Source organism: Lemur catta, chromosome 1 (assembly GCF_020740605.2).
Source record: "Lemur catta isolate mLemCat1 chromosome 1, mLemCat1.pri, whole genome shotgun sequence".
In the NCBI taxonomy this organism is placed as follows: domain Eukaryota; kingdom Metazoa; phylum Chordata; class Mammalia; order Primates; family Lemuridae; genus Lemur; species Lemur catta.
In genome coordinates this window covers 128,889,170-128,911,374 of record NC_059128.1, presented here as the reverse complement: position 1 = coordinate 128,911,374, position 22,205 = coordinate 128,889,170, and the positions used below count along the sequence as shown (strand labels likewise).

The window sequence follows — 22,205 nt, the reverse complement described above, 5'->3', positions numbered from 1 at the left end:
GGACCAACCATAGTCATGTGACATGTGTAGCTGTTGCCAACGGTTTCAGACAGTTCCCACGGTCCAAAGGACTTTTCTGCTTTCTGGGTCCTTGACTTTCATGGAGATCTCTTAAGGAACCTTCCTGGGTCTTAAATGTAAGTCTAATATGGATACCTTGACCACACCTCAACTACGCCCCAAACTTCCAAATGTTTACTTTCGATGACCTTGTTCTCACTCTACCTCTTCTTTGCTTCTCAGTTATGCTCTGAACCACTTTTGCTGGCGGAGTTTGCGTTATTTGGCAGCTACCTCACAGGCATCACAGAAGAGGGTCACATTTCACCTGTCAATTGCAACTCATTTTCACCCTGTTTTTTGTTCGATGGTCATAACCCATTTCTGCTAATGATCCAACAGCATATTTTAATAGCAATACCTTTATTTGCTGGTATAAAAATGATTTCTTCATGCCCATGCCCAGAAATTATACAAAAGTATTCTTATTAAATATTATACATACTTTGTAACGTTCTCAATAGCACTGTTTGTTCTGATTCGTTCTTTTTTTTTTAAATAGCTCCTCATCAGTCAACTTGATGTTCTTTTTCTTTTTTTTTTTTTTTTTTTTGTGAGACAGAGTCTCACTCTGTTGTCCAGGCTAGAGTGAGTGCCGTGGCATCAGCCTAGCTCACAGCAACCTCACACTCCTGGGCTTAAGCGATCCTCCTGCCTCAGCCTCCTGAGTAGCTGGGACTACAGGTATGCGCCACCATGCCTGGCTGATGTTTTCTATATATATATTTTTTTAGTTGTCCAGATAACTTTATTTCTATTTTTAGTAGAGACAGGGTCTTGCTCAGGCTGGTCTCGAACTCCTGACCTCGAGCGATCCTCCTGCCTCAGCCTCCCAGAGGGCTAGGATTACAGGCATGAGCCACCGCGCCCAGACTGATGTTTGTTTCTTTTACAGACTTTGCTCATTACAGAGCAGGCTGATCATTCCTGCATGTATATTTCTTTACTTTGGGCTTACCACGGCCCCACACGGTTCTGCTCACCAGCATCCCAGCAATCTCTCCACTCTGGTCTGTACACTTTTAAGCTATCCTGGCCTTCTAAGCATAGCTTGCTCTGGCACAGAGAGCAGTCCCTTCTCTAAGATCTGAACCTGCCTACTCTCTAGTAAAAGCTCAACCTCATCTCCAAGGAACTGTAGCAAGGTCCCTCTCCTGCCATTCCTCTTTCCATCAGCAGTACCGTAGTTCTTCCAGTCTCCAATCTCAGAATCACCTTTGATTCTTCCTTCCTTTTGGACCTCAAACCATGGCTATTCACTAAGCCTGACTCCGAGTGTGCAGCTGACAGAGGACCACCATGGAAACTGGGTTCATAGGTTCTGACCTGGATTCTACTTCTAAGTAACTGCAGACTCCAGTTGAGTCCGAGTGTATCTTGCGACTTCCTTCCACACGTGTTCTACTCATCCCCTGATTGGAGGTTTCCAGATCCTTTCTGCGGGGGTTCTGCTTTTGCCCAATGGCTGCAGCTGCCTCTTGCTAGACCAGCATGCTGCTTGCTTCAAACACACAGGGAAACATTACTCTAGTGTGGGCAGTTTCTGGGCTGGACACTGTGTATTGCTGATGCAGGTCATAGGTGCAATTTCCTATTAATTGGCTCTAATCCTGAGATGCTGTATATTCATAGTAAAAGCTGAAGTTCTTATTGAAGAAACTGAAAACCTTTCTTCCATTTTTGGCAAAGAGACAGGATTATAATCTGCTGTGCTTTCAGCTGAGTGAAGTATAATTTTACTTAAATTACATATGTTTTGGACTTATTAGCTAACTCCAAATCGACTGCTCAGTTAGGCTTTTATATGGTATATTTCTATATTCCTTTTACGGTATTTATAGTTTCTTCACTGAAATATTGATAACAACGATGTTCTACCTTCTTGACTATTTTATAAGCTATTTCTTCTTACCTGTTACTATATTTTCTCTCCTGACACAATTGTTATGGTGATTCTGAGCTTTTGCTTCCAATTTTTATTGAGTTCATCAATGATCAAAGCACAAAAAAATGAGAAAAGGCTATATATTAATATGTATAATAGAACTATATATACAAATATATAGACCTATGTGTGTAATATAGAAATTAAGTTCTGATATTAATGAGTTGTGATAGACTTAACAAAAAAAATACAAGAGTTTTGGTATTTTTCAGTTATTCTTATCCAATTGAGTCATATGAGGCACAGATAAATTTAAATCTTTGAGAGAAAAAATCAGTTAATATAGCTTGCTCTGTTAAAAAATTTTGTTGAAATAGAGAATTCTATTTTTTAACTACTGGTGAGCATAAAGGTGTGTCTTGCTTTTTGGAATGGTATGATCTTGAAAATTAGTGTGTAAAGTGATTTATTTAAAATAGTCATGAGCCACATAACATTTCAGTCAACGATGGATCACAGATACAACAGCCGTTCCATAAGAATACAACGGAGCTGAAAAATTCCTATTTGCGTTGTGCAACAGATCATTTTGGATTTGCAGTGATGCTGATGTAAACTGCCAGTTGTATAAAAGTACATACAATTATATACAGCTCCTAATATGTAATGATAAATGACTGTTACTAGTTTATATATTCACTATTATTTTAGAGTATACTCCTATTTATTTAAAAAAAAAAAAAAAAGGCTAACTGTAAAACAGCCTCAGGCAGATCCTTCAGGAAGTATTCCAGAAGAAGGCGTCGTTACCATAGGAGATGACAGCTTCATGCATGTTATTGCCCCTGAAGTCTTTCCAGTGGGACAAGATGGGGAGGTGGAAGACAGTGATACTGATGATCCTGACCCTGGATAAGCCTAGGCTAATGTGTATTTGTGTCTTAGTTTAACAAGTAAACTAAAAAAATTTAAAAATAGGAGAAAGCTTATAGAACAAGATTGTAAAGAGAGAAAATACTTTCGTACAGCTGTACAGTGTGTTTGTGTTTAAGTTACATGTTACTACAAGAGTCAAAAAGTTAAAAAAAAATTTAAAAGTTTATCAAGTAAAAAAGCTACAGTAAGCTAAACTTAATCCATTGAAGGAAGAAAACTATTTAATAAATTTAGTGTAGCCTAACTGTTCAGTGTTTATACAGTCTACAGCAATGTCTTCAAACTGACTTGAGATGTTAAAAAAAATTTAAAAAAAAAAGTAAAGTCTGCTCGGTAGAGGCAGAAGGAGGAGATTGGGCAGGAGACACTGGGTGGTCAGCAATTAGCGCATTGGTGCTCATGGGCTTTGTTCGATCCGTGCCTCGTCTCTCTCTGGAAAGGGAGGGAGACTTCGCCGTTGAAGTTCCAAGCTTGAAGTCAGGCTTCTCTCAAACCTGTGTGCTGAGGAGACTCGGATGTTGGCCTCAGCTCCTAGGCTGAACTCAGCAGATCAGCCCATGAAAACTTCTGTATTGAGACAAAGGAAAGGATCCTTCAGAAAGCAACACCTATTATCCTGGGCTTGGCAGCAAGGAAGAGGACAGGTAGTGGAAATCCTACAATCTGAAAAGCAGACTGAAAGGTGACAAAGAAGCTGAAGATGGGTGGCGCAGAGAGGTATAACATTCCGGCCCCTCAATCTAGAAATGTTAGTAAGAACCAACAACCGCTTAATAGACAGAAGACCAAGGATCAGAATTCCCAGATGAAGATTGTTCATAAGAAAAAAGAAAGAGGACATGGTTATAACTCATCAGCAACTGCATGGCAGGCCATACAAAATGGGGGGAAGAACAAAAATTTTCCAAATAATCAAAATTGGAACTCTAGCTTATCAAGTCACAGCTTACTTTTTAAATCTCAAGCTAATCAAAACTATGCTGGAGCCAAATTTAGTGATCCGCCATCACCAAGTGTTCTTCCTAAACCACCAAGCCACTGGGTTCCTGTTTCCTTGAATCCTTCAGATAAAGAAATAATGACATTTCAACTTAAAACCTTACTTAAAGTACAGATATAAAATAACAAAGTAGCATTTTTAAAACTTAGGTGTTTATGGATAGTCATTTGGTCTAAAACAGATTCACTACAGAATCCTTTTGTGTAGAACTAGTTAATGTAAAAAATATAATTAGACTTCATCTCATTTGCTTTATGTGTTGTGTGCACTGTGACGTAATGGTAGTATCAGTGCAGCTTAAAGTAACTAAATTAATAATTGTATTTGGTAATAAGTATTCTCAACTGAGTATCTTGTAAGTAAAACTATTCAAGTTTAGATTTGGGGAATGGTAAAGGAATTAACTTTTTCTATTGTTTATTGGGGGAAAATAGTAATTTAAGATTATCATTCATGGATCTCACTAGATTTACTTGAATTAGTGAATCAGATTATAAGCATCTAGCTAAGACATGCAAGGATTGAAAACTAGTTGAACATTTACAAGTTCAATATACTAGAAACAGCCACACCAGTAATATGCCAACAACTTGATGCACTGCCAAAAGAAAACATGAATTTTTCTTAGTAGTTGCATTTTAGTAAATTGTGCAGTGGTGGATGTGGAAAGGGTACTTGGGGTTTTTTAGAATGAGGCACAAAATACCCTGATAGCCCTATTTTTTAATGCAGTGGATAAGTGTCTGCTAACAAATGCACCAAAACCATTTTTTTTATAGAAACACTATTTAATGGTCACTGAATAGCTTTCAAAATACATTTTTGTATTACAGCACTGCATAAGCTATTCTGACAGTGATCTGGCCTCATCATCCCTGCAAAGCTTGCTTAAAGTGGGGAGTTGTATAATGTGAAAGTTTTAAGTACCTATGGAAGAAAGAGCCATGTAAATACATGTAATAAACTTATAGCATATGTGAAGTTTTCTTGGCCTTTATCCTACAAAAATAGAAATATTTTAGTATGAATTTGCTGAATATAAGACCATGGACTGTTTTTTATACTATGGCCTAATTTTAAAGGTCAAAAAATAATTTGATTTTAAAGTTTGCCCTTGTGCTAAAGTGCCAGTATGTATGTTATAATTGTTTTGGTTGTAAACTATATTTCAAAGTAAAGCCTAGTATAAGTTTTATACTACAACTAAAAAGATTTAAGCTGCTAAAACACTTCTTATTTTTAAGAGGTGAAATGCAGTATGGGACTATTTTTTTCCCCTTAAAGCCCAAAGATGAACTATTAAAGGGTCCCTAAAGATTCATTTTGCTTTCATCAATTCTTACAACCTATGATACAAAGACTGTTTAGTGTAAGGTACCATTGGTTTTTCTTTGTCAAGAGTAAGTGCAACCCAGGGGACTACTTTATGCAAAAGATGTAATTTCTTACGTAATACTTTGATAACATGTTTTACCAACTGTAAGAGTAAATGGTAAATATAACAGCTTAACCCAATAGCAAGTTAAAAATATGTGAATCAGTTAAAATATTTGGATTAATGTCTTATTTTCTAATTTGGCACCTTTTTGGTGTTTATAAACAGTAGCTGTTGTAGTTCTACAACTAAATTCATACGAATACTGCCCAAGTCTAATATTGGCATCTTAAAGTTTATATAGTACTTAACGTACATAATACAAATTTGAAGCATGAAATTTAAAAATAAAAATTGTTTTTTCTCCCCCCCCCCAAAAAAAAAAGTAAAGTCTACAGCAGGGTACAGGATTGTCCTAGGCCTTCATATTCACTCACTACTCACTCACTGACTCACCCAGGGCAACTTCTAGCCCTGTAACCTCCATTCATACTAAGTGTCCTATATAGGTACCATTTTTTATTTTTATACCATATTTTTACCTTTTCTATGTTGAGATATGTTTAGATACACAAATACTTATTGTATTACAGCTGTCTACAGTATTCAGTACAGTAACCTGCTGTACATATAGCCCAAGGAAAAATAGGATATATATCATATAGCCTAGGGGTATAGTAGGCTCTACCATCTAGATTTGTGTAACTACACTCTATGATGTGTGCACCATGATGAAATTGCCTAACAACACATTTCTCGGAACATATCCCCATTGTTGAGTGACACATGACTGTATACCAAGAGTGTAAATTGACGAGACATTTGGCAACATCTGGTAGAACTGGAAATGTGCATGGCCTACGGCTCGTCAGTTCCTCTTCTGGTCAAACAGAGGCGTTCTCTCAAATGTGCACTAACGTAGCAGGTGAAACATACTTTCTAATAGCTAAGGAAATAACATTAAAAACTTAAAAACATGGAGCATTACTGTTTTCTCCATGTACTTTACAGCCAATTTTAATAAATTTTATTTAATCTTAACTGTAACTTACCATCTTACAAAACCCTTATAATCATTATCATAAGTTTGAGTTGATTTTCTTGAAGGTAGAATTCTAAGCATCTGCTCATCATTATAAATTTGTTTTCTTCTTTTAAACATTTATAGTTAGACACTGCTTTTTATAAGTCATAGTTGACTGTGTAAAATTTCTAAAACAACGTTAACAGTAAAGGTGATGGGGCCATCCTGACTTAAACACAAATAACCCTAGTGTTTTCCCTCTAAGTGAGTGTTGCTTTAGGGTCCTACATCAGACATAAACAATTACAGCACATAGGAATAAATTTAATAAAAACTTAATAAAAATGTGTAGTACTTTAGTGAACAGGAAACCAGACTTAAATAAATGGGAACACATAACGAGTTGACTCCATGCAAGTAAAAAATAAGTTCTCTCCACATGTATATTTTGCTGGCATAAATGTACTGTGGTATTTCATTTGTTAGATCTGGAAAAATTTTATCAAAGGGAAGAAAGTGCAGAATTATTTTTAAATGTTTGGAAAATGAAGAATGAAAAGTGAACAGCTCAACCAGATAATTAAAACTTGTTCTAAAGCTGTAATAATGAAAAGTATGACACGGATTTAAGCATTGATGGTTTCATGTTCCTTTTGCTATATTCTGGCCTAGTGACTCAAGCTTGTTCCCTTCGATCTTTCCTTGTCTCCTTCAGCTTCCTTGTATTTCTACCTGCTTCACGACCATTCCTACCTCTCTCCCCTTCACTGAATTGTCTTATATTTGCGTATTTTATCTCTTATTTTATAGTCATTGTTTTTTCTTCTCCTGAAAGAGACACATCAAATGGTGTTTACTTCCATTTTCTCTCTAAATATATTTTTTAAATGTGTGGTTTTTTCTTTTCATTTTAGTGCAACGTTCTAATTTTTGATACTTCAGATTCTTTTATAGATTCCATTTTTCCCTATTTTCCCAATTGCAATGGAAGAATATAAACAGATAAGTACTCCTACTCACTGATTGCTTTATATTGCAAACATTCTCCTATAAGAACTTATAGTTGATGGTTTGGTGAGGCAAATTTTCAGTTAGAGCAACAAAAAATAAGTATGAGAGTCCCAGAGCCATGGGAATTCTGGGGAAGGAAACAGTCTCTTTAGGATTTGCTGTGTTTTACTGGAAATACCCTTTTTACAGCCAATTTTCAGTGTGCCAGGTTTCCATGCTGGGTATGAAGTGTAACTGTGTTCAACCGAGTGAGTACTACTAAGAATCCTTTTGAAGCACAGAGAGGTTTTATCTTGTGAATAATCGGTGAGTAATTAAGTCAGCTTCTTCTCCAGAAAGTAGTTCATGAATAAAACTTCAGTTTGCTCATGGGTTGTCACGTGGGAAGAAGGAACAGTGTAATACTATTTTCAGTTGTTAGAGTCCGTGGTCATAGTGGCCCCCTAGAAGCTAATCATGGCGAACATACTTTCTTTTTGGAAGAACCTCTGAGGTCTGGGAGGAGTAGCATTGAAGAGAGAGAGAAACAGCTACTCTGCCTTCAGCAAATTAGGGTTACCCAAAGCCTCTTCATCTATTCATTTCTGAGCCTCTCGTTTTGTTCTAAGTCCTAGTACTCACCATCAGTAGGTTCTGGATATGTTGTTCTGTCTTCTAAAACACTCGGGTGTGGTTTTAGTTTTAGGGTTTTTTGGTTTTTTTCTTTTTCTAAAAGCTGTATCATCTCTCCATAGCATCCTCCTTGGATACCTTTGACTTCATTTTCTTTTCAATCTTCAATGAGTTCATTCAGGGATGCATGTTTACATCTTTAATGAAAACTCCCATTTGCTATAGGAAGCTCCCTCTGTCTTAAAGATTTTGACCTTCATAAAACATATTAGACAGAAATCTCAGACCTCTAGTCTGGTCAGTTCCTCAATTTCAGACATTCTAGAGCAATCACATTCAGTTTGTGATTGCATGATGTCTAAAGAAGCAGAGAGTTCCTTGAGGGTTGGTGTCACGCCTGATCATTCTCTTTCCCGGAACTGGAGCTAGCTCAGTGCCATACTCGGCACACGTTTGCTAAATGAATGAGAATATGTGTGTCACTTCTGTGTCTCAATATTTGCATTGTGCTTTGGGGGCTTTTGTTTTCACTGAAGTGATAAATAAGCAATCTATTCTTATAAATGTTACCGAAGTGATCTCCTGACAGGAGAAAAAGGGAAGTGGATAGGTATGTAATGGTAGGGGTTGGATTAGAAGGCAGGAAGAGGGAAGAGAGTTAAGATGGAGGAAGAATGAAGGACGTACCTACTTTATCTTGCAATAAGGAACAGAACTGAGTGACAAAGGGAATGGCAGCGCGGAACGTGGTGGTGGCGATGTGTGAGTACATAAGAGAGAAGAGTGAAGCGGGTATTGAAAAGTAAACAACAGAATAAATCCAAGTAACACGAAAATTCCACATGTAAGGCTGTGTGGCACACAAGCATAGAGAAGAGATGTGGCTGACTTTGAAATAGGACTCCAATGGGACAGGGGACAGTGCAAACCGCCTCAAACTTGAACATGTGGGGAAATAGTCAAGGAAGGGAAAAGGGGATTTTTCTAAGGTGAATGACAAAGCATGAAACTGAATGGACCAATGTTCATTCAGGGAAATCTCAGAGAAATTTACAGGACAGAGATGAATATGGAGAAAAAGAAGTTGGAAATATAGCTAGAAATGAAGGCAGTATAGAAATCCAATAAAGATCGGTAAAGATGGGTTAGAGAAGAATATCCTAATTTTAATGACATTATCTCTATTTAATTACATTTAAAGATCATCTAAATGTGAATTTTCAGTGTTCATTGGCTTTGGATTGAAAGATTCAGTCAAGATGAACATCTCAGATATGAGGGGTAGTTTTGTGAAAAGAGCAAAATATTTTTTTGTAAGACAAAAAGGTGCAAATAGTTTTATTTTCTAATTTAACTAGGTCAGCATATATGTTTCAAGGAAATATAAAATAGCAAAATTGTGAAATATTGGCGTCTTTCCCCAAACATACGTCCTCTTCTGTAGGTTTGCCAAATCTTCCTCGGATCAAGATGGTGGTCTTAGGGTCTTTAAACTTGCTGGCCGCTAGCTCACTGGGGCCTTGGAAGCAATCTGATATGGTTTTTGTTTCTTGCTTTTGTTTTTTTTAGTTTTTTAGTTTAAAATTACCTAGACCAAAAAATCTCGCAGAATTTAATTGCCAGCGTCCACTACGTAAATCTATAACTTCATCTCTCACAAGTCTTTGTTTTTGTACTTTTTGGATCATCCATCTTTTCTAGAAGAACTTTTTTAAGGTTTTTTTTCCAATACATGACTTTGTTCCCTGCTCCAACCATTTAAAAAGGTCAACCTACTCTGTAGCATCTTTTCAAACACCATCCAAGTCTAATCACCTTGAGTGCTTGACTGGTTCCTGGGTCCCTAAACACTCTTCCCAGCACACCTTGTCCTCAGCATGTGTGAGCACGTGACAGGTCACCAAGATCCACTTCACATTCTCAATATGTGCCAGTGACATTTCATTTCCCTAGAAATTAGGGAAATTAATGTTCCACTTAGGAAATCATAGGATGTTGGAACTGGGAAGGAATTTCAGAGATCATCTAGTCTAACTTACAGTGAGTCATTTGTTAACAGCTCCAAGGGACTCATTCACAACAGCGAATACAAACAATTAGGGCCTCTTAAAAAACTCTATAGTAAGAAAGATTACAGGATTCCCCCAAGGAGAAGGAATTGAAGCTAAGTGTGCTAATTTGGACAGATGCTTCGACAGCATCTCTGACACATGCAGGCACAAATGCAGGGCTATGTTGATTCAATACAGTCGATGAGATTTCAAATCAAACAGACATTTATTAAGCAGAGCCTCATGATTAAGATATGCCCAAGGTATCAGAGTACTGAAACTGTAATCCAGAAATATGAGAGGCACACCATTTACATCATAGAGAAAAACCACAGACCATACTGATAGTCAAAGTCATTTTTCTTCTTCTGAATCTGTAGCCTAACATGTCAGGTGCTCAAAATATTACTGAGGAGCTTTATCATTGCATAGGCTTATAAGGAGACTTGAAAAAACATCAAACCACCCAGTTTATGTGGAGTGCACCGGATAAGGTCATTGCAGAGCTCTGGGGTAAGAAAGAACCTGACTTGCCTAGTTCCTGCCAAGGTCATTAAAATGTATTCAAGTCAACAATTGCATTTCCCCCACACAAATTTGACAGTGGCCTGGAATCTCCTACTTGTGTTCGGTTCTCCGTCAACAAGGTTGGGTGTGTGAGAAGGTCTGTCTGAAAGAGCTCCAAGCTTCATAGCCTGGAGAGGTCCTTGTTAGTGGTACAAGCTTTAGCCTCCCAGAGCTCTTGAGGACCAGTGAGGCAGGGATTGGCACTGCCTCCCTTGTGGTGTTTTGAAAATAAGTGAGAATATTTTGTTTGTTAGACTGATAGCAGACATTTCATTCATTTAATACATAGGGGCCAGGTCTGTTCAATAAAGAAGTACCCTATGTTCAGTATTTTTGCACAATTTTAATGTACAGTGACTTTTCTGGAAGTTCAACTACTACATAAATTGAGGACACTACATAATTTTTTGTTTGGAGTATTATCAAGTTGATGGCAGCACACTCAGGTATTTGAGTCCCTAATAATTATCACCTCTGTCATTCTGCATCTGTCATTCCCACAGTCATGGTGATTCTGTGGGTACAGATGAATATCTGTTATATTATGTTTTCTGCTGTGCTCATACTTGAGCATTCATGAATGCATTGTTTTATTATCAGCTACATTCCTTTTCTTTATTTTACAGTCAGGGCACTGCATTGATTTTTTTAAACTTATGTATGCAAAGATAAATTTTCAGGGAATTGATTTAAGGATAGTAAAGGGAACATTAAAAGTATTTATTATAGAAGAGGAGCATTGGGGCTGATACAAATGAAGTGGAAAAACGTGAGCTTTGAGGTCGCATCTGGGTCCTGGATTTATTTCTGCCACTTATCATTTCTTTAAATTTGGGGAAGTTACTTCTTTAAGTCATCTTTCCTCAAAATAGTGATAATAGCAAACTCTTCATAGCCACTGTGATTTGCATAAGCCTCTGATGCATAGCAGATGCTCAATATTTATTTTCCCTTCATTCATTCCTTCAACAAATATTTATTTACTACCTACTTTGAGCAGCACTCAATTTTTTTTTTTTTTTATAGGGATGGGTCTCATTATGTTGTCCAGGCTGATCTTGAATTCCAGGCCTCAAGCAATCCTCCCACCCCAGTCTCCCAAAGCATGGGGATTATAATAGGCAGGCATTAATTTAGGTGCTGGTATATAAAGGAGCAAACAAAAGAAATGAAATCTCTGGACTAAGGGGTTACATAGAAATAGTAGGACAACATTTTGTTCTCTGAATTTTAATGCCATCTTCCTTTTAGAAGTTCCTGTTTACTTTCAGTTATTTCTTTGAGGATGTGATGAGAAATTGAAGTCTTTTTTTCAACCTCTTGCATTAGTTGGTATTGGTGTAAATTTTATTAAGGTACGTTTTATTTTAATTATCAGTAGTTTTGGCCTAAGGAACAATGTACTTTATCTCATTGTATGCCTATATATATATAACTTATGCTTTAGTGCCATTTAGGTGTTTATATTCACTCAATTCTTACAGAAGAATATAGCTAACAGTGTTGGTGAAGTTCCTAGAGAAAATCTGATTGTGGTTTTGGGGGTGGTTCAGAGTCCCTCCTTTTAGCTCTCCCCCAGTTCCATCAGCTCAGCTGTACAGGTAAATTAGTGCCACAGATGTGATGGGTGGGGAAACTGGATGTTTGGTCTATCAGGTGCCTTCCTGTCCCCTGAGGAGCCTGGAATTATGAGCCATTGGGGTCCCAAGCTGTCACCTTTCACAGAGTTTACTAAGAAGAGATAATAATTAATAGGAATTACCACAGAGTAAAGCTTACAATCTGATATCTACTTTTAAAATTAAAATGTTCTTTTAAAAATCCATCACTTTCATTGCTTATGTTCTATCAGTCATTTCTCTTCGTAAACCTAATCCATTGCCATTTTGCTGGGGTTTGCCCATCTCCTCCAGAGTTCCCTATATCATGTCTTCTTTCTTCTAATTCCCATGTCCCTGAACTTCCTGTAGCTCTACTCTCCTGGAGGAAACCCAAAACATCCATTAATACCATAATTATGCGGGGATTCACACGCTCATAGTAATCTCAATTCTCGACAAACCTTGCTTGAAGCTTGTGGTGTTCTGCTCTCTAAGAGCAAGGGGACTAGCACTTAACTGACGAGTGTAAGATGGCCCAGAACAAAGTGTCCAAGAGACATTTTCCAACGTCAGAGCTGCCAGCTGTTGACAATAGCTGAGGTCTAGCCTCAGAGCACCCTATTTACAAATGTTGTGTTTGGATCAATATTTTTCCAGAGTTATGTTTCACGTTGCACATGTCCATTGAAACTCAACATACATACATATAAAAGTTCTGTCATCAAATACCCCCCTCCCTTGGATAGTCACAAAAACTATTGGTGCAAAGGGTCTAAAACTGCTGTAGTAAAGAAATATTTTCAACTTTGTTCACCTGATCATTTCACAGGTTTATTTGAGCATGGTTCTCCTAAAACCTATTGGGTTTAGGAGAACTGTTTGGGAACTGTTGCAGTAGACGATGTGTCAAACCTGTGTGCACGTGTCACCTTACCTTCTCTGGCCTTTATTTTTTCTCCCCTTGCCAAAAGAAACCTGGACTAGATTCTATGCCCCTTTTTTTTTTCTCATTCCCTCTGGCAGGTTGTGTCCTGATTGAAGGGTTGAAGCTCACTTAGATTGTCTTGTTGTTTAGTGATCCTTCTAACGTTCTTCTATATGTGCAAGTTGTGTCTCTCCAATTAGACTTTAGTTCACCCAAGACAGTACCAGTGCACCCCTAATGATAGGGACTCAACACAATGCTTGCTAACTACAAGAGCTTATTTGTTCATTCAACAAATATTTGTTATGTGACTGCTCTATGTTAGATACTCTTCTTAGTGCTCATAACACACCAGTGAGAAAATTGGACAAAACCCCTGCCCTCATAAAGTTTAGCTTTTAGTAATGGAGCCAAATAATAAACATTGGACATGAGAAGCAATTTGACAAAAATAATTTGTTTGCACACAGAACATTAAACCATGAATACTTTCTTCTTATATGTTCCTCTTTCCCTGAAAAGTACCACATAGGTCCAAGTTATATTTTATTTTGGTTAAGGATCTAGACATTCATTTCTAGAGCCAGTAGACCAAAAATTATCCAGGATGTAAAATCCATTCCTAGCTGTGTTATCAGAACAATGCACGTGATAAAACCAAAACTCTTTACAACACTACTGCTGTAATTACTGTAGGATGTAAGTTGTTGCAAAAATGAAAGAAGGCAAGAAAATATAGCAAAAATCTGTAAAAGGCAACATGAAAATTATAGGCAGATATTGAGCCAAATGCACCAAGTGCATCAACTATCTTAAGATGAAGAGGAAAGGACATCTTTAAGGTTAGCTAAGACTCTAAATTCTAGAGGTAGATTAAATTTTCTTTTTGATTCCTTCTGCTTGGCTACTCCCTCTATGAAGAAAGAAGACCAAAAAAAAAAAAACAAAGGTACTTCCACTGTGGGTCTCATGATGGTTTACTCTACAACCTTCTCTTCTTCAGTCACTGTCACGCATCAACCTCTTGTTTACTCTGCCTCTTTCGTGGGAGACTCTGCCCGTTGGTCTACAGTTGTTCTCTCCATCCCAAGAACACAAGTCTCCTGAGTGACTTCAACCCATGGATGGGCCTTCCATGGGACAGCCCATCTCATTTTAATTTCCAGTGGCTTCCTCTTCCATGCTGTCACTCACCCCCATAGTGACATGAGCACTCTGCCATCCGAGATTGCTCCCCTTTCATGATCATTAGCTCAGTCACTGTACTTAGGACCTCAGGCTCTTCTTCCAGCCTGCTTGCTTGACTACTACTACCATGATTATTTTTCAGTCTCCACTGAAATCTTTATTTTCTCCCAGTCTAGTAGTCTATTTTCTTTCTTCCTTTCCTTTCAGTAACTGTCTTTTGGATAAGTCCCATGACGTTCTTGTTATGCTATTTATCTATTAATAGTAAAAACCTATCCCTCCACCCTGCCTCCAGCTGTATATGAGCAGCTCAGCTGTGCTGGAGAAGGATGCAACAAATAGCAAATTAAGTATCATTCAAACTCATGCTTGTTAAAACATGTCTCACCCACTGCTTAATAATTTCCATACATTTCTCTGATTGACTTGCTTCCTCAGTCGAGACTTATCATTTAAACATGCTCAAGTCTCTCCCATTTTTCTTATTGACCTCTCATTTCATCCAGTTAATGCTCTTTCTCTTTTTCCTAGCCAAATTTCTTGAATGAAAAGTTTCCCTGGATTTGTTGCTTCCAATTTTTTCACCTTCCACTCACTACTTATCCCACTCCAATCTGGCTTCCGCACCCCCACCAGTTTATCAACCAAAATAGCTCTCGGTGAGGTCATTGTTTATGGCTATGCATGAAACTCAACAGGCAGTTTTCAGTATTTAACTTCCTGGTCTTTTCAGCAAACTTTAACTTACTTGATACTTGATTCCATTATGTTTTTTCATAACAGCTTTGAGATGTAATTGACCTATTGTACAAGTCACTCATTTGAAAGGGTAAAATACAATGTTTTTTTAGTATATTCACAGTTTTGAAGAGATGACTATAATCAATTTTAGTAATTTTCCTCTCCCATATCCATTGGCAGTCACTCTCCACTACTGGCCAGACTGCTAGCCCTAGGCAATCATGAATGTATCTTCTGTCTCTGTCAGTTTGCCTGTTACAGATATTTCACATAAATGAAATCATACAATATATGATTCTTGTGACTAGCCTCTTTCACGTAGCATGTTTTCAAGGTTTATCCATGTTGTAGCATGTACCAGTACTTCATTCCTTTTTATTGTTGAATATTCCATTGTGTAACAGTACCACATTTATTTTGCCCATTTATTAGTTGATGGATATTTGGGTTTCCACTTTTTGGCTGTTATGAATAATTCTATGAACATAGGTTCACAGGTTTTTGTGTACACAAATGTTTTTATTTCTCTTGGGTTTATACCTAGGAGTGAAATTGTTCGCTCACATGGTAACTCTGTTTAATTATTTGAAGAACTATAGGATGTTTTCTGAAGTGGCTGTACCATTGTATATTCCCATGAGCGCTGTATGAGGGTTCTAATTTCTTCACACCTTTGCCCACACTCACTGTTATCTGACTTCTTGATTCTACAATCCTAGTGGATGTGAAGTGCTACCTCATTTTGGTTTTAAGTTGCATTTCCCTGATGACTAATGATGTTAGGTGTCTTTCATGTACTTATTGGCCACTAATAAAGCTTCTTTGAAGTGACAGCTACTCAAATTGCTCATTTTTTAAGCTGGGTTATTTGTGTTTTTATTGAGTGGTAGGAATTATATAATTTAGATGCCAGTCCCTTATTAAATATAAGATGTGCAAAAGTTTTCTCGTATTCTCTGGGTTGTCTTTTTACTTCCTGCACAGAGTCTTCTGAACTACAAAAGTTTTAAGTTTGATGATGTCCAAAATACCTATTTTTGTATTGCTGCTTGTGCTTTTGGTGTCTTACCTAGAAACCATTTCTTAATCCAAGGTCATAAAGACTTACTCTTGTGTTTTCTTCTAAGAGATTTATAAACGTTCTTACATTTATGTCTTTGATTTGAGTTAATATTTGTATGTAATGTGAGGTAGGGGACTGCATTTATCTTGAAAAATGCTCTTATCTTGGCTTCCAAGAAACCACATCCTCCTCGTTTCCTCCTGACTCCCTGTGATCCCTCTGTCTTTTTTTTTTTTGATATACTTTTTTCTGCATCTTTAAATGTTGTATTTTTTTCAAAGCTATATCCTAGTTTATCTTATTTTCCCCTTAATTACTCTCTCCTGGGGAATCTCAACAAGAACAGAGCTTCAGTCACATGTATGTGCTGATGGCACTCAAATTTAAGTATGTGTGAATGAATGAATGAGGCAGAGTTGTGCTGGAGTACAGTGGTGTGATCATGGCTCGCTGCAGCCTTAAACTCCTGGGCGCAACTGATCCTCCCGCCTCAGCCTTCTGAGTAGCTGGGACTACAGGTGGGCATCACCACTCCTGGCTAATTTTTTAAAGTTTTTGTAGAGACAGGGTCTAGTTATGTTGCTCAGGTTGGTCTCAAACTCCTGGCCTCAAGCAGTTCTGTTTCCTCAGCCTCCCAAAGTGCTGGAATTACAGTTGTGAACCATGGCACCTGGCCTGGTACTCAAATTTTTATTTCCATCCCCAGATTTCTTTGAACTCTAGACCCTTTATTCTACTGCCAATTCTATATCTCCTCTTGATTCTCTCAAAAATTCGAAATCTTCAAAGTAAAAACCCATGGCATTCTTACTTCCCTAACTAGCACCACTATTTAATTGTGAAAGCCAAAAATTTAAGTCCTATCCTTGATATTTCCTTCTCTTATTCTCAAATCCAATCCATGACCAGTTCTCCAAGTTGGGAGGTAATCCTAACACATTTCCCAAAGTAATCCACTTCTTTCTATCTCAACGGCAATCAGCCTAATGACGTTACGATCCTTATTTGCCTAGATTGCTAATAGATTTCTGGCAAGTCTGAACTTAGCTATTCCAGACCACCTTCACTTCTTTCTCCACACTGAAGCCAGTGTGTTTTCCAAATATAAACCTGACGCTACTAATAAAAGAGCCTGCCACCACCAATATAAAACACCTGAACCCCTATCCCAACAATTAGGAATTTTTTTTTCCCTAAGAGCCTCTATGGTTTGGCCTTTTTGGCTTGAACACTTCACTCTCTGTGTCTAGACACACTGGCTTTTTTCCTTCAAAAATGTCAAGAGTCCTTTCTGTAACACAACAGATTACAGCCAAGTCATTCCATCAGTCTGGACCTCCCTCTCCACTGTTGTCCAGTTTAGCCCTGTCCCATTCTACAGAAATCAGGTCAAGTGTTACTCTTAGTGACACGTGATTTGATTTCTAGTTGGTTCTATTCTTAGGTCTTTTCCCCTTGCTCTGTGATCTCATATTGCAAGCCCTGTCTTTTCTCTTCTGAATACTTCTCTCAGTTCACAGTTTTAGCTTTGAAAGTGAGACTAGTAGATTAGTCTCCCAGGTGGCAAGAGAAAAACATAATGGTTTTGATCACCACCATATTACCAGACTTAAACTCCATCCTTATATATCGTAGGTGGCAACAAATGGTTTTTGTTAAATCCATGCAAAGGATGGACACACGCAAAGGTCTTAAGAAAAAAATTATAGGACTCAGGTTGGATGTAGCCAACCAGATTATAAACTCTTTGAAGTGAGAGAAGCACTCTAAAAAAAGTTTTAATTGAGTTACGAGTGACACAAAGCATGGATTCTCATTGATTATTTGGGCATGAGCATGCAAAAGAAAGAAAAAAAGAACATAAATCCGTGTAGCACAACATTTGGCTCATCAAATGGTTTTAAATCTGATTTTAAAAAAACTGCTAAGCAATTATGTGGTGCCCCTGCTGAAGTTATAATGTTTGCTTTTGCGAAATGAAGTAATATGTTTAAAATGTTGAAGCAGCTGACGCTCAGTGAATAGCTCAGAAAATTAGTTCAGAGTTTTGCTTTGGAAGTGCATTTTTCACATTTTGGTTTTCAGGAAGCGGAGGAGAGAAAAAAACAGAGGAAAGAATATTTGGCCAGGCATGGTGGCTCACACCTACACTTGTAATCCTGGCAATTGGGGAGGCTGAGGTGGGAGAGTCGTTTGGGGCCAGGAGTTCATGATAAGCCTGGGTGACATAGCCAGGCCCCATTTCTACACAAACTAAGAAAACTTAGCTTGGCATGGTGGCACATGCCTGTAGTCCCTGCTACTTTGAAGGCTGAGGTGGGAGGATCACTTGAGCCCAGGAGTTCAAGGTTACAGTGAGCTATGGTGTCACAGAGCGAGACACAGCCAAAGGACACAGCCTCATGCACAAAAACAGCTTATTTGTGACCTCAGGATAACCACAAAATCCAGGGTATTTCTAATCTGTCACCAATCAGGTGTACAAAGGTAGTTACAAATCACTTTGCAAGTAATACTTGTAGTTTCCAGGTTAGATGAGCAGGACCATTCTGTTATAGGGCCCCTATCATCTAAGTCCTTGGAAATGTTCCCTTTGCTCACCATTATATTTTATAGACTTTGTTTCAGGTTTTTTTTTTTTTTATCTAAGGGAAGTTCTGTACTTCTCACTGCAGAGTTTTCTGGCTTCAGGTTAAGCAGCAACTGCTAGACCCGCAGCAGCCGGGAGTGTGGAGCCTTGCAACCTTTGGAGTTAAAAAGGATGCAATGAGAACGGATGCTGGAGTTACGCTTCTGATGAAGTAGGGTGAGAAGCTCTCGAGAGGCACTGGCTGCTGGCTGGAGAGAAGGCAAAATACCAACAGGGCCATCGGCACTGCGGCTAGGCCTTAAGGGGCCAGAAACTTAGGACCAGAGACTGGCTGGAGGGCCCAGGGTCTTGTGGCCACTTGCCTGAGAGTCAGAGTCTTCCCGCTGCCTCCGTGGTTCCCACCGCTCCCCCTCTGTGATCTCTTTACAGGCCTCCCACACTTCCCAGCTGCTACGCTAACAACTCGGCACAGTTACTCCTTCCCCAGGGCCAGATCCCTCCCCCACCATCCTCCCTGCCAGCCCACTGACATCACACCCTCTGCACACTCTTTCCGCCAACCCCTGGCGACCCTCTTCCCCCATCTCTCACTTTTGTCCAACTTGGGGATCAATGCTGCAAACCTTGCCTTTTCTCCTCCTCGATTCGAGTCTCTGGACCAGAAGGCCAGAGTATCTCTTTCTAAAAAAAAAAAAAGAGTCTCACTCTGTTGCCCAGGCTAGAGTGCTGTGGAGTCAGCCTAGCTCACAGCAACCTCAAACTCCTGGGCTCAAGCGATCCTCCTGCCTCAGCCTCCCAAGTAGCTGGGACTACAGGCATGTGCCACCATGCCCGGCTAATTTTTTCTATATATATATTTTTAGCTGTCCATATAATTTCTTTCTATTTTTAGTAGAGACGGGATCTCACTCTTGCTTAGGCTGGTCTTGAACTCCTGACCTCAAGCGATCCACCCGCCTCAGCCTCCCAGAGTGCTAGGATTACAGGCGTGAGCCACCACGCCTGGCCCCAAGTATCTCTTTACAGGAGGCAGGAGAAGGCTCGAGGGACAGTTGTCAGTAGCACCAGACCCATCTAACCTTCACAACTCTGCCTGGGCAGCCCCTGCTTCAGAGAAAATGGCACTTAACCAGGAACTGGGCGGGCCACATTCTCCACTCCATTGCCCACTACCTGGTACCTGGCTTTGTGAGCCCAGAAAAGTCACTGTGCTTATTTCCTGTCCTTTTCAACTAGAACATTCTCCGATCTGCAATTGTTCCTCAGGTCCAAGTTCTTCCCTCTGCTCTCCCAGGGTTACCTTGTTACTCGAGTGGATGTGTCACAGAACGTGGACCTGCCCCTGAGCTTGCCAACCTCCCAGTGGGTTTGTCTCCCTCTTACTCTGTGGGTGGCCTCATTTTTCTTTGCATTCGCCTCTCCCCAGACCCTTCAGTCGGTCATTTCAGTTTCACTTTCTGATGGCCAACTATATGTGCTCAACACAATCTCTGGGTCTATATTAATAAGCAAAGTAGTGGCATTTTCTATTCTCATCCAGTTTATAGACTAAAGTGAGACACACAAGAAACAAGGTAAAAAATGATAAAATGCAACGGAACCAACACATTAGAAATCTTTTCTTATTGCCCCCTCTCTCTGAAGATTGAGTTTAGAGTAAATTGGCCTTAGATTTGAGACCCAGATAATTTCAGCACCTTCAAATTGCAGAATCAACCTTCACACGGCTCTGGTGTTTGAAAGACTATTCAAGATCAGAAATTCCTAAGAAGGGTGAGCAGGATTGTGGAGTTCGCTTAGATTTCCTGAATGTTCAAAACACAGTACATATAGGCTACTGTTTGGAAATAGGTGCAGGCCTACCATTCTGTGTGTGTCTTTACATAATACTCCAAAGTGCCTTCAGGAATAAGGCATTCCATTTATTCTGTCGTCTTGGGTGCATCCTTTCATACGCAAGAAAGCTGGGAGACCTCTTCGAGGCAGGCACATTTCTGGAAATGAGCAAGTATAACCTTGTTTTGTTGTCACAAGCTGTTGAGGCTGGAGATGTTTAGTATACATATTATTTCCTTCTCCTTCCCCAAATCCCTCTACAGTGCGTGTGGGACAGGCATCCTTATCAGCTCCCCCTCGCATTTCACCAAGTACGGTTTAATAATTTCCCCAAGGTCACGATGTAGCTCTGGAAGGCAAGCCTTCCACTCGAGGTGCCATGTGCCCCGTGATCACTCCTGCAACTCTGGTAAGCCCTTCCTAATAATTAAAAGGGTGATGGGAAGGTGGACAGGCCCCCATGGCATTAGAGCTGCAATATGCTTTTCCAAATCCCCCCACTGTGCTTTGCCATCAAATCAAGCTGCTGTTCATTTCGGGCCGCAGGATGCAATGTTCTGGGATGCAATGTTCTCAGCCCTGTTCCCGGCGGATGAGTCTCTGCCGATCACAAATAGCACAGCTGATGCTAATGGTGGCTTATCATCCTGCAGCTTCTCAAATAGGCTGCAGAGTTGGCAGGAGAGCTCTTGGGCATGGAGACACAGGTTCTCTGCTAGATAGTGTCACAGCTCCAGGAGCACACACTGCAGTGGCTTCAGACTCACTCACACATTCGAGCTCCTGAAAGTTGTGAGAACTTACGAAGTGTTGCAGTTTTGCCAAGTGGACGGTGACAGAAGTAGAACACTATAACGTGTGTTCTATAAAATCATAGCCGATGTGTCCGTGAAAATAAACAAGTTGAGCCTGGTCAGTTTCCAGGTTTTTTCATTAACTTTTTACTTGTTGATTTCAATTGTTACCACCTGTTACCAGACTAATGGTAATAGGCACCAAACACTGAAGAAAATTTATGAACTTGAATGAGAGAATTCCATATACAAATTGGTTGCATCTTTTTCTGTGAATCAGGAACAGACTGCCACTACTGGATGTTTCTGGAGGAATATCACAGTCTGGCTCTCAGAAGATGTATGTCAGGAACCATGGCTGTTAAGTATAAGTAAATGTGACCTCAGGCATTTGTGTAATATAAAGAAGGGTCACTTTGAACTTTTTCTTGTTTCTCTTAGGATTGAAATAATTTTCTAAAGAGCTAAATGGTTTATTAATCGTGTTGATAACAAGAGTGAAAGGAAAATTCTTAATCTGCTTTAAGTTCTCAGTTTTCCAAGCTTGTTAGACAGTTACAGATGCCATCTGCAAGCTGTTTGCCCAACATCTTATTTGTCAATTGCCATTCTTGGAAAAGACATTGAACTTGGAAAAGACACACTCAGCTGTCCTGTTGTCTTCCCTTCTCTTCCTTCTCTACCTGCTTCCTCTTCTCCCCTTAGAAGAATCCTACTCAAACCCCAGGGCTTCTCAGAAGACTGAGAACCACATAGGGTTTTTCAGTTTTCTCAAAACATGCAGTTTACATTTCAGATGCAATTCATATTTATGTTACAACCTATTGATCTCGTAGCTGGAAAACAGCAAAGGGTGTTCAGTCTAATCCATGCCACTTGTTACAACACAAACTCTGAGGGGCAGGCACCTGTGTGTTGTAAAAATATTAAACATCGTTAAAAACAA

The 22,205-nt window shown here is 39.2% G+C and overlaps 1 protein-coding gene across 1 annotated transcript; it reads left to right on the top strand.

The window, feature by feature from the left end:
• Positions 1-3,218: 3,218 nt before the first annotated feature.
• LOC123641095 (proline-rich nuclear receptor coactivator 2-like) lies at positions 3,219-4,020 on the top strand. Its single transcript, XM_045555586.1, has one exon. It carries the CDS (start codon positions 3,582-3,584, stop codon positions 3,999-4,001), a length of 420 nt encoding a protein of 139 aa, XP_045411542.1. The 5' UTR covers positions 3,219-3,581; the 3' UTR covers positions 4,002-4,020.
• Positions 4,021-22,205: the final 18,185 nt, after the last annotated feature.

Coding starts and splice junctions, on each gene's coding strand:
- LOC123641095 (XM_045555586.1), top strand. CDS start 3,582: ATGGGTGGCGCAGAGAGGTATAACATTCCGGCCCCTCAATCTAGAAAT.